Source organism: Leopardus geoffroyi, chromosome D3 (genome assembly GCF_018350155.1).
Source record: "Leopardus geoffroyi isolate Oge1 chromosome D3, O.geoffroyi_Oge1_pat1.0, whole genome shotgun sequence".
Taxonomy (NCBI): Eukaryota; Metazoa; Chordata; class Mammalia; order Carnivora; family Felidae; genus Leopardus; species Leopardus geoffroyi.
Window position 1 is genome coordinate 6,515,190 of NC_059339.1, and position 13,006 is coordinate 6,528,195.

At 42.2% G+C, this 13,006-nt stretch overlaps 1 protein-coding gene across 5 annotated transcripts in view; it reads left to right on the forward strand.

Annotated features, from left to right (window-relative positions):
- The first annotated feature begins 510 nt into the window (after positions 1 to 510).
- The window catches only part of SBNO1 (strawberry notch homolog 1), a 59,870-nt gene continuing 47,374 nt past the window's right edge, over positions 511 to 13,006 (forward strand). The window contains exons 1-4 of one of the 5 annotated variants that reach the window (XM_045459427.1): positions 511 to 748; positions 9,249 to 9,380; positions 10,102 to 10,206; positions 12,163 to 12,475. In XM_045459427.1, the coding sequence (XP_045315383.1) occupies positions 9,249 to 9,380; positions 10,102 to 10,206; positions 12,163 to 12,475 (550 nt within the window). In that variant the 5' untranslated portion in view covers positions 511 to 748. Of the gene's footprint in view, positions 749 to 9,248; positions 9,381 to 10,098; positions 10,207 to 11,027; positions 11,110 to 12,162; positions 12,476 to 13,006 lie in introns of those variants that run through there. The other 4 variants (XM_045459426.1, XM_045459428.1, XM_045459429.1 and 1 more) reach the window with 4 other exon arrangements.

Genomic DNA, 13,006 nt, shown 5'->3' on the forward strand with positions numbered 1-13,006 from the left:
ACTTCCTGGGCCGAAGCCACACACCAAAAGGTTTTGAAAATAGCTTCGGGCCCCTCCTAGCCCGACTTTTGAAAGCAGGTGTGGGACGCATGCGCCCGGCCCACCGGCTGACCTCCTCGTGGCAAAACCAGAGTGCGGACCTTCCTCCCGACGGCCCGCGGGGCAGAAAGGGAGGGGGAACGGAATTCTCGCGAGGTGTTTGAGCGCCGGCGGAAGCAGTAGACACGTGACTCTTCCAAGAGGCCTTCGCCTTCCCCCCTCCCCCTTCTCGGAAACCCGGCCCCCTCACCCCTCGCCCACCCCGGAGACGCGGTAAAGGACCGTTTGGGTTCCGGAATTCTCTTGGATCCAACCACTGGTACCGGGTCGGCTGGGGCCGGCGGAGTCCGTGCTTGGCAGCGAAGGCAGGGGGCGGTCAAGATGGGGGGGGGAAATCATCTTCCTTCACCTAGGAGGGAGGCGGGGCGGAGGGGGGCGCTGGGGAGCGGGTGGGGGGGGAAGGGAGGAAGTCACGTGGGGCGCGCGGCGCGCGCTGCGTGCGCGCGGCGCCTCATCCGTCGCCCCACCCCCTCCCCTCCGGCGGGGCGGGGGGGTCGGGGGGAGGGGCGTCAAGATGGCGGCGGGGAGGTAGGCAGAGCCGGACGCCGCTGCTGCCGCCGCCACCGCCGCCTCCGCTCCAGTCGCCTCTAGTTCTTCAAGCTCTCGCCACCCGGGAGAAGCTGTTCCGGCGTCGGATCCCGCGGGGAAAGTAAGTCCTTTTCTTAGCTCTCTTCTGCTTCCACACTCCCCCTCCCGGACAGCCAGCCTCCCACTCCCACCCTCCTCAGGGGGCCGTGTGGGGCCGGGCTGGGGGGGGGGGCAGCCACCTCACCCCGGCTTGGGGCCTCCCTCGCCCCTCTTCGCCCCCTCAGCTGCGCGCCCCAGGGTTCTCGGGGGCACGGTCCCAGCAGCAGCCCCGCCGCACTCGCTTCCTCCGCCCGTCAGCGCCGGGCCCTGCGGTCGCTGCGCGTGGGGCTCTCGGGCCCCGGGGGCCCCGCTGTCCCGGGCCGGAGGCACCCAGTTTGGGCGGGGAGGCAAGGTCTGCGGACTCCGGCTCCGACTCTACTTGGGTCGCCCCCCTTGCTTTCCCCGCTCCACTCGAGGACTGCGAGGTCCCGGACCCGCAGGAAAGTGAGCTCCGCAATCCTTCAAAAGTCCTCCTGTCGGAGGATTGCCCCCGGCTTGCGACGAGTGCGGGAGGCGATGGGAGCGCCCCAAATCTGGACCCCACACCTGCAGTTTTCTGATTACCTCGCTCTCAGGGTGTCGAAGCGGTACGTGGGACACGTGGGGGCCACCTTCAAGCCTCACCGAGCGATCAGGTTAATTTTGTCTCAAGCTCGCTCGCCTCCCAGACCCTAAGCATCTATGCAGAGAAAGGCGGTTGCGGATTTGCTTACTCTAAGAGTGCTTGGCGTAACGAGCATCTAAAGTTCCCCAAACCAGTGCTTGCTGGTGGTTTCCCTGAAGTGGTTTGGGATCGGTTTAACCGCTGAGGAGATTTGGATGTGCCCGAACCCTTGTGATTGTTTCTTTCCTGACCCTGGCATCCAGCTCCTCCCCTTTCCACCCCGGCTTTGTGCTGCTGTTTGGTTAATGTTTGCGGACCACTAACTTGATCCTCGCACAGAGAAGCCCTTTTTATGTGCGGGCTCCGTTTACTGTAGGAAGCTTTTGTTTTGGGGAGTCGCTGGTCGAGAAACGTGGGGAAAGAAGGGCCAAGAAAATGAGAGTCAAATAAAGCAACGTTTTTATCCATTGAATTGCGCAGCCAATTGTAACCGCACCCGGAAGTTTGTACTAAACACGTGTTGCTGAGGGAAGGTTAAAAGCTGGGTCCCCTTTGACCTTTGAGAGTTGATTATTAGCAGTTTATGTTGGGTTAAATGGTTGTTTGTTTGTATTTTTTTTTCTAGACAGCCATGATTAGGGACGAAGTAGGGCTTGTACAGAGTCGGCCAGGGAGGTCTAGAAAGCTGTCAAATCCGGAGTTGCCCTAGAGCAGATAGACTCGGAGACACGAACCAGCTAACAGTGCGAAGGGATTCCTTTCCCCCGGTATATTTAGGGCAATCAAGTGATTTTTTTTCCGTAAGCTGCGGGGAAAGCCAGGATCATTGCCCCAAAGACAGTTTGTATAGAATTTCTAGGACAAAATGCAGAGTTTGGCTTGAGTGCCTTGCATGGGACCGTGATTTTGAGAGCAAGGGAACGTTTCATTTTCGTGTTTAAAGAAGCTGCTTCCAAAATTTCCTTTATCTGGAAAAACATCTATATTCTTTTGGGTTCTGCTCTTTTGTCCCCCAGGCTAACTTAATTACACACAGTTGTCTATAGAATTTTAAGTGAATTTTACTCTAGCTTGTGGGTAAGTATTAGAAGGGGAGGCTTAGTTGGTGGCTGACAGTCCCATTCATTCATTCATTGAATGCTGTTAAGTGTCTGGCAGTTTTACTTAAGGGCTTTGCTGAAATTACATACTGCTTAAAAACGGACAGTGTGGAGATTCTTTCATGCTTTTTAAAATGATTCATCTCAAAGACTCTGGCTGCAGATACATTTCTGCGTTTCTTAGTTTCTAAATTGAGCTTTGATTTGAGACTTGCCTCCTGTGAAGGTCCTGAACGCTTGGATCTGAGATCTGGTCTTGCAGGTACCCTGACTTCATGAGTCTCTCAGTTCCCGTGCTTTGTCTGCCTAAAATTAGTGTAAAGATACTTTCTGAGAAGAACTGCTTTCACATGAAATAGCTAAGTCGTTACCAAAATGATAGGATCCTAAAGTTTTTGCAGTTGTCTTTTTTTTTTTTTTTTTTTTTTAATGCTGAAGATTGACTTTGATGTCGTTGAACTTATTAGGACAGTCTTGGGATACCACTGAAATTTTGTGTAGATGGAAAGATAGGCTCTTGAAGAGCAGGAACTCTGGTTTTATGAGTACAGTACAAAACCCATCAAGTTAACTTGCTTATTATTTAATTCTTGGGAGGCAGTGTATAGTACAGAGTAGTGATTTTGAAACCTTTTTACTGCATCCCGTGGTATTTTTACGTTGTGTAAACATAATGACATGTTTTACGTTGTGATCTAGTATATACGCACACACGGAACTGAAAAAGTCATGTCGCGAAATGTTTATCCTCTCTACGCACTCTGCGCTAGTTTTCTGTTCTGTATTGAAATATTTAAGAATGCTGATCATGATACACTGAATTGACTTGACAACTCACTGTGGTGTGACCAGCAGATTGGAAGATATGTTGTAGGGTTAAGAGTACAGTATCCTGGAGGGATGTGGGGTCAGAGCTCCTAGGTTTCTAATTCTGCTCCATGCTTGCTTTGTTGTTACCTTGTTACAGTTCATCTCTCTAAGGCTCAGTTTTTATCTGTGACAAAGGGATAACAGGTAATATTTATTCACGGGTTATCTGGAGGGTTAAAAGAGAAAAAAAATCAACACTGTAGTAAATCTCAAGGTGTCTAACTATCTGGATTTGATGGTGGTAATCAAGAAAGTTGTCCCACCCCCTCCATTCTTTCATGTGTTTTTTCGTAAAGCATATTTGAAATTTTGTTATCTGCACATTCCTTTGTGAATCCATTCTTCCTATAAGTTTTGTAGTGAGAGCAGGAAGAGGCAAACTTCAGTGAGCAATTGCTCCCTTGAAAAATAGCTATTAAAGGGGCGTCTGGGTGGCGCAGTCGGTTAAGCGTCCGACTTCAGCCAGGTCACGATCTCGCGGTCCGTGAGTTCGAGCCCCGCGTCAGGCTCTGGGCTGATGGCTCGGAGCCTGGAGCCTGTTTCCGATTCTGTGTCTCCCTCTCTCTCTGCCCCTCCCCGTTCATGCTCTGTCTCTCTCCCAAAATTAAATAAAAAACGTTGAAAAAAAAATTAAAAAAAAATAGCTATTAAAAAATACAAATTATATTCCTCAAGGTAATGAAAATCCTTGTTAATGAATTTTTTATATTATCTTTTATATCTCGTGATGTTTTTTTTGTTGTTGTTTCATTTATTTATTTTGAGAGAGGAAGAGAGAGCGAGAGAGTATGCATGCATGAAAGGGATAGAGAGAGAGAGAGAGAGAGAGAGAGAGAATCCCAAGCAAGGCTCCCCACTGTCAGCGCAGAGCCTGATGTGGGGCTTTGAACTCACAAAACGTGAGATCATGACCTGAGCTGAAACCAAGAGTTGGACATTTAACCAACGGAGCCACCCAGGCGCCCCTCTCCTGATGTTCTTAATTAAGGAATTGCATTCAGTAGACAATAAATACCTTGTTCATAGATTATGTTAGCTAAATTCTGAGTGGATCATTATCTTTCAACTTCTTAAACTAAATGTCATTCGTTACGTGTGGGCTTTGTAAAAGCAAAGTTGAAGCGGAGTTAAAAGGCAGACATACTTAGCATTGTTAAGGAGAAAAAGTCCTGTTTGTTATTAGTTCAGGCAAAGAAAGATATTTGCTTTACATAAAGAGGTCTACTAGTCTCCTCTAGGCAACCTAACTGATTAGCTGGACAAATTGAATATCTGACACTTACAGGTAAAAAGGAACTCGTATTTTATAGAACTAATGTGGAAGTTATTGAATAGATTGCCCACAAGTAAAGTTGTATTTTAGGGAATAAAGCGTTGGATCAGTGATGTGGAAGAAAACCTGTATTTTTGACGTGATACTAATATTTATCCAAATGATATTTAATAGCTAGTAATGTAACATTTATGCAACAGCAATCCTGTAAAATAGGTTCTGTTTTTATTCCCATTTGAGGAAACAAGTTATTACTTGATCACATAAGTTAGTATTTGACCGTATTATACTACTAGTGGATGATGTGGCCAGGATTTGAACCCAGATATTGTTTGACCCCATTGTCTGCACACTTGCCACTGCTACAGATAGACCCCTTGTATCTGCCCAGAGCTATAAAGATCTGCTTTAGGTCTCAACAAGAGCAATCTTGTCCTGGTTGATAGGTTTCAGTGTTGGTATTCTCAGTGGGAACTGTACCCTTGCATTCTTCTGATTGGCTGTTGTTTCTCAGGATTCTCTTCTTGCCAAGGATGGCTCTTCATTTCTACTACTGTGTCCTTGTTTCTTATTTATCGTAGATGCTTTCATAGGTGTACTATTTTCAAATAGGTGGTATTTTTGAATGTGTTTATTTATGATAGAAATGGAACCTTTTGTTCATTGTTTCAGAGAGAGTCACTCTGAGGTTAGCAATTTTGGGGTTTGTTTAAACATTGCTACATGTTAAACTTCACCTAAGGTCTACGAAATCCTTTGTTAGATACACTGTAACACAGTTCTTTTATATCTAACAGTATTTGCATTTATATTGTATTTAAAGGGTTCAAAGTAAAATTGTTGTTTTTCCTCTCAATAAATCTTACTCGTAAGGTGAGGAGAACATTGAATAATATAACCTTTTTAAGAGCTCTCTTCGCCTGAACACTGAAATTCTGTGAGTCTGTAATAGTTTCAGAATAGGAAAATTAAATATTAAGAGTATTGCCTAATGGCATTAGAGAATGGCATTAGGTGTTCCTCCATATCCCTTTCCCCCTTTTTCACTGCAAAAAAGTGCAAGTAAAGAATTTGTGCCCAGTTGACTAAGAAAGGATCCCTAGGGGCGCCTGGGTGGCTCAGTCAGTTGGGTGTCCTACTTGGGCTCAGGTCATGATCTCATGGCTTGTGGGTTCGAGCCCCGCATCAGGCTCTGTGCTGACAGCTCAGAGCCTGGAGCCTGCTTCGGATTCTGTGTCTTCGGATTCTGAGTGCCCCTTCCCCATCATGCTCTGTCTCTCTTTCAAAAATAAACATTAAAAAAAAAAAAAAAAAAAGGATCCCTAGATTTTGTGTATAAGATGTATATAAATCTAAAATCTCCTTCATTAACAGCTTGTAAAAGTCATTGTCGTTACTAAGTCACTACTGAGGTTAGAGGTCTCGAATTGTTATTCCTGTGAATGAATTTTCAGTAGGTCATTGAGTGTTATTTATAACTGTGCTGTTATTTCTTGTAAAAATACCAAGTTTTTCCCAAATTTTTCCCTTCCCTGATAATATTTTTGTACTTTCAATTCTCACTGTTCAGAAAATATGTTTCAAAAACCTCTCATGAATTTAGTAATGCTTTTCAATGATTTTTTTTCATTAATGATGTTTTTTTTTTTAATTTTTTTTTTTTCAACGTTTATTTATTTTTGGGACAGAGAGAGAGCATGAACGGGGGAGGGGCAGAGAGAGAGGGAGACACAGAATCAGAAACAGGCTCCAGTCTCTGAGCCATCAGCCCAGAGCCCGACGCGGGGCTCGAACTCACGGACCGCGAGATCGTGACCTGGCTGAAGTCAGACGCTTAACCGACTGCGCCACCCAGGCGCCCCATCATTAATGATGTTTTTATATTTTTTAGTATAATTAGGTAGGGCTTGGTGTGCCTCTAGTGGATTAATGGATCCCTTGGCCTCCCAAGCGTTCTTTGGTCTGTAGTTTAGGTGTCACTGGTTCAAAACAATGTTTTTTTTTTGTTTTTTTTTGTTTTTAATGTTTTATTTATTTTTGAGACAGAGAGAGACAGAGCATGAATGGGGGAGGGGCAGAGAGAGAGGGAGACACAGAATCGGAAACAGGCTCCAGGCTCTGAGCCATCAGCCCAGAGCCTGACGCGGGGCTGGAACTCACGGACCGCGAGATCGTGACCTGGCCGAAGTCGGACGCTTAACCGACTGAGCCACCCAGGCGCCCCAAAACAATGTATTTTTATTTCAAATGTAAGTAAATCATTATTTCTAATATTGACTTTAAAAAGATGACATTTTGATAGTTTCTGGAGTTTTATCAATCAATCTAGGTCAGGATTAGTCATAGCAAGCAGACCAGGACCACCACACATTCCCCCAGGTCACTGGTCTTAGTGAAGTATTTTGTGGATTGAAAGTGTTTTTATTTATTTTTTATTTTTAAATGTTTATTTACTTCGAGTGAGCAGGGTAGGTACAGAGTGAAGGAGAGAGAATCTCAAGTAGGTTCTGTGTCATCAGCATAGAGCTGGATGTGGGGCTTGAACCCACGAACCGTGAGATCGTGACCTCAGTCGAAACCAAGAGTCAGATACTTAACTGGCTGAGCCACACGAGCGCCCCTGAAAATGTTTCTAAAGTATTGGCTTAGCTCTCAGTACATGTTTGTACTACATTACTAGGATTAGTTTGTAAAATATGGTCAGCTATTTATTTTACATCTTCTTTGGGACATTTCTCCTATTTGTCTCTGTTCGTTCCCTTCATACCGTTTCCATCCTGCCGTGCAATGATCTGTCTTCCTTCTGATTTTAATCTCAAACTGGCATTTATTCCAAAGTTAAGTATTGAAACTTCTTAGGTTAGCAACATTGACTTCTTGATCTATTCATTGGAAAGAGAATGCATGGGCTTTGGGAGTTTGAACAATCTAGATCTGGGTATGTGTAGGTAATATAAGCTTTCTGCGCCTCAGTTTCATCTCTGAAATTATAATACCTACCTTTTTCGGGGTTGTTGTGGGCTCATAGTGTACATGAAGAGCCTAACACTGTGAGCTTTGTAAAAGATACTTAGTTGTCAATTTCCTTTCTGTCCTTCTTCCTGCTCAAAATGTATTCCAAAGACTTCTTTTCCTTTTTCTGAAAAATTTTGGGGGAATCTCATTCGGCTTATCTCCTCTTCCTTGGGGCTGTTTAAGACCCTCTTTAAACAGTCTGCCCTTAGTTTCATTTCTGGGTATCTGTGGTTTCTATCTTAAACTCATTCATGTTTCTGTTAGAACTTCTTTCTAATTGATACTTAGGCTCCTGTGACATAGGCCTACCTAGTAGAGGATTTCTCTGTTAAGTATCTTGCTTTCATTTGAAACAGTATTTCTGCACATTGGAAGTCATGGTCATAGTGACTAACACCTTTCTTTTAGTAGGACATAATGAAAACACTGGCATTAAATTCTGTCACACAGCCTGAGAACAAATGAACTAGCTGAAAATTAGTATATTTATGTAACATGAAATTAGTGTTTTGAGAAAAACAAGTACAGTCATTTTTTTTTCCGTGTTTATATATGTAAATTGGTTATTTCAGATAATGACAAAAGTTAAAAATTGAGGAAGTTGTTTTTTCCCCTCTACAAAATGGATAAAAATCTGTTTTGGTGCTAAATTACTTTGATACATTGGATCAAAGTACACTGGTTCCTTAGAGTACAGTTGGAAAACCCAAACCTGAAATGTATTTGCTTGCTTCATTTTCCCCTACTAAACCATATAACTCCTTTTTGGGTCTCCTGGGCTCAATGCTTATTTTTTCACTTTGTGTTGGCTTATCTCTAATCGTCCATCAATTCATGCTTTTTGTGTATTTCATATTTTCTTTGATCTTAAGAGCTTCTGTATAAACTTAGCCTTATGGATTGTCCTTCCTAAATATCTTGGAATCCATCCCCCCTTCTTTCCACACTCTGTTATTATAGCACATCATCTCTCTCTTGGTGTGTGTAGTGGTTTCCTAAAATGTCTCTCTGCTTCTGGTCTTATTCTACCCATTCTCAGTTTGTTTCCATACTTCTGTGGAGTAACCTGTCACAAATCTGTGTTCTGCAGTCTTCTATCTGATAACTCTTCAGTGACCCCCACCACCCACGGGATTAAGTGAACTCTCTAGCATTGTATAGAAGGTTGTGGGTGACATTTTCCTCATCTCTCGTCATCACCTGTCTGAGCCTTGGATTTCTGTTCTGAGCTTCCGTACCAATGGTAAATTACTCATAAACGTTGTTCTTAAAGTACTAATGTCTTTCATGCCTCCATAAATTTTAATGCACTGTGCAGAAGATGCTTCCCCACCTGGTGATTTCTTCCTTGAGATTCAGTAGTTCCCGGTCGTCTTTGTCCCCTCTCTCCCCAGGCCAAGTTTAACATTGCTTTTGTGTTCCCACCACATTTTGTACACAAATACTCTTGCTGTGTTTTACATATTTCTCTGTCCTTTCCATCTTGTGAATTTTTTGGAATCAGAGACTATTTCTCGTTAGTCGTTCTTACTTGATATGTAACAGGTTCTTCGTAAATATCAAGTGAATGGATCTAGTAGAAAATGTTCGTTTATATTTAGAAGAGAGTTAATTGTCATTTTAAGTTTTTTATGTTAACATTAAATCTTTTGTTCTAAAGATGGTGGAGCCAGGGCAAGATTTACTGCTTGCTGCTTTGAGTGAGAGTGGAATTAGTCCGAATGACCTCTTTGATATTGATGGTGGAGATGCAGGGCTTGCAACTCCAACACCTACTCCTCCAGTTCAGCAGGTAAGAGTTTTCCAAAGCCTCTGTAAAGAGTAGATTGCTTAAATTTCATTTCTCCTTACAGAAATAGGTATTAAGATACATTAAAAAAAATTTTTTAATGTTTATTTTTGAGAGAGCGCACGTGTGTAAGTGGGTTAGGGAGGGGCAGAGAGAGAGGGAGACAGAGGATCCTAAGTGGGTTCTGGGAGCCTGATGCAGGGATCAAACCTGCTAACTGAGCCATGAGATCATAACCTGAGCCCAAGTTGGACACTCAACTGACTGAGACACCCAGGCGCCCCAAGACATATTTTTAAATATGCATGTGCATGTTATTTTTATGTTATTAGTCTTCATTCATGAGAGGGACATTTTTGCAGTGAAAAATTAAGACATTTTCTGCTCTGATATACATATATATTTATATAAGAGAGACGTATTATTTAGAGCTCTTGTGGGAGGGTTGTTAATTTCCTTACTAGTTGTCTTTGTACTTCTTGGGGACCTTCTGAGGTTTCACTATATACTTTCTCTGAAAGTTAAAATAAGATTCTGGTGTTAGCATAATTTTGTGAAGATGTTGTACTTGGAAAGATTATTACTTTATACTTGGTATCATATTTTTTTGAGGGTAAAACTTTTTTGTTTTTGCTGTTTTAATAAAATGAATACATCTTTGGTTCTTAAAACAGTTCACTCCCATCATATTTTATTTCTTTCTCTGATGTTATTTTCTCTCCAGTCAGTGCCACTTAGTGCGTTAGAATTGGGTTTGGAGACTGAAGCAGCAGTTCCTGTTAAACCAGAACAAGAGACAGTACCTACTCCAGCACTGTTAAATGTTAGGGTAAGAACGATTTACATTTGACATTGTTACTAAAATGGTTTAGGATCATAGTCAGAAAATAACCTATAAGATGAAGTCATTTTTATCTTACTAGTTCTGCTTTTTGCTGCTTTCCAATATGCTACTCTCACATCCTACTTGCTAAAATAATGCTTTCATTCTTCTGGTAGCTATGTTGATCAAAAGACAATTAGGACAAAACAGAAAATTTTTTGAATTTACTCATTGTAAATGATATAAAATTTGTGAACTACACATTAACCCACTGCACTTAATTTTTCCTTGTTTATTTCAGCTTTTGTCCATTATGTGATCATAATTGTGCTTTAAATACAAAGTTTACCGTAAACGTAGCATTTATGAACTTAAGCCTAGTGGTGTAAAGGACATCCTAGTTAAAAATTTGATAATTATGATAAATTATTGTTGAGGGTTTTATTTGAAAGTGGTAAGTGGTGGGACACCTGGTTGGCTCAGTTGGAAGAGCATGTGAGGGTTGTGAGTTTGATCCCCATATTGTGTGCAGAGATTACTTAAATCTTTAAAAGAGTTCCCTGCTTTAAAAAAGGGGGGATAAGTGGCAGCCTACAAAATTCTTATTATAGGAGTCATGGAAAAATACCAAATACTTTGAAGAGGGAAGGAAGTAGAAATAGACTGAAATTTATAAAAATACTCAGTTGTACTTCAGTCGTTTAAGATCACAGATATTTTATCATTCTCAAATCTTTGACTTTTTTTTCCTGCATTTTTCTCCAGCTTCTAATGTCCCCTCCCCACCCCCAACTATAAAAAATAAAATGCTATATGGTTTTTCTTAGGCTCAAAGGTAGTACCTGTATTATCACCAATGTTTGATATTGATGATATTGGTGGATTCCCTGGATCATTCATGCAAGATAGGTATTTAAAATGTTGCTTGGGGTTGCCTGGCTGGCTCAGTCAATAGAGCATGGGACTCTTGATCCTCGGGGTCATGAGATCAAGTCACACATTGGGTGCAGAGATTACTTAAAAGTAAAATCTTCAAAAAAAAAAATGCTGCTTGGTAGTTTTCTCTTTTAAGTTCTAAATGTTGGTATAGTCTGTATGATAGCAAACAAAACATTGTATAAGAATCACAGAATGTTAGAAATGGAAAATGGACTTCAGAGAGCCTGGGCCTCCAGGGGTGAAGTGATTTGCTTAAGGTTATTGACCTAGTTGAGGCAGTGCTGGGATTAGAAATACTTTCTCTTCCTAGCCCTTGTATATATAGGGTTGCAATACATCACAGCTTGCTTGGGATAGTCCTACTTTATGCATGCTGCCCCTGACAGTTACAGAAAATGTCACACTACTACTATACCTTTTTTTTCCCCCTCAAAATGGTGTGTTTTAACTTGGTAGTTTATAGTTAGGCATATTTAATTAAAAATACAGCACCAATAGTTTGGTAGGAAAGTCAGTTTTAAATTTTATTTTTTTATTATTAACTTTTAAATGTTTATTTATTTTGAGAGAGCGAGAGAGCCCATACATGTGCACGCATGGGAGCAGGGAAGGGACACAGAGCGAGAATCCCAAGCACGTTCACAGAGCCCAGTGCACGGCTTGAATCCACAAACCATGAGATCATGACCTGAAGCAAACCAGGTGTTGGATGCTTAACTGAGTGAGCCACTCAGGTGCCCCCCATTTTTTTTTTTTTTTTTTTTTTTTTTAATTTTAGAGAGGGAGTGAGCAAGGGGAGGGGGTAGAGGGAGAAAGAGAATCTCAAGCAGGTTCCATGCAGACACCGGGCTCGATCCCATGACTCTGGGATCATGACCTGAGCCGAAATCAAGAGTCAGACACTCAACTGACTGAGCCCCTAGTTTTAGATTTTTAAATGGCCTTCCATGTGTGTGGATCTAGGCTGTGTTAGAGAGTAAAGTACTTCTCAGTGTTCTGATGTGTTATGGTTTTCTTTTATAGCAACAGCCTCCATCTACTACAACATTTGTGCTGAATCAAATAAATCAGCTTCCGACCTTGGGATCTACAATTGTAATGACTAAAACACCGCCTGTAACAACGAATAGGCAGACCATCACATTAACAAAGTTTATCCAGACTACTGCAAACACACGCCCTTCAGTCTCAGCACCAGCAGTACGAAATGCCATGACCTCTGCACCCTCAAAAGACCAGGTTCAGCTGAAGGATCTACTAAAAAATAATAGTCTGAACGAACTCATGAAACTGAAGCCACCAGCTAATATTGCTCAGCCAGTTGCAACAGCAGCTAGTAAGTCTTTCTATTTTCTATGGTGTCACCTGTCTCCCTGAGGTAAGATAGGTCAGTGTGTTTTTAAGGGTTTGCTTGGGTCTTAAAAGAACTGGGCAGAAAGGAGATGTCTGCATGACTCTGTACAGTACAATTACAGTATTTATACAGTACAAAGGAAGAAGAAATTTAGAAGCCTTAGCATTTATCTTGAAGTAAAATATGAAATTTCCAGGTGGCTACAATCATTAACACCATGAGATACTGGTTTTATATACTGGGAATAACTGGTTAACACTTTCTTGGTCCTTTAAATCTGTGCTTCTCAAACTTTATGTGATCTTGTTCACAGCCAGAATCAGATTCAGTAGGTCTGGGTGGGGCCCAAGATTCTGCATTTTTCTAACAAGCTTTTTGGAGGTGTTATTGCTGGTGGTCCTTGGACCATGCGTGAGGTAACTGGCGTTAAACTGATACTTTACTGCTTTACTGTGACTTTTACAGCTTTATGATTTTGCCTGTCACTGGCTTCATTGCTTATGGATAGTTGTG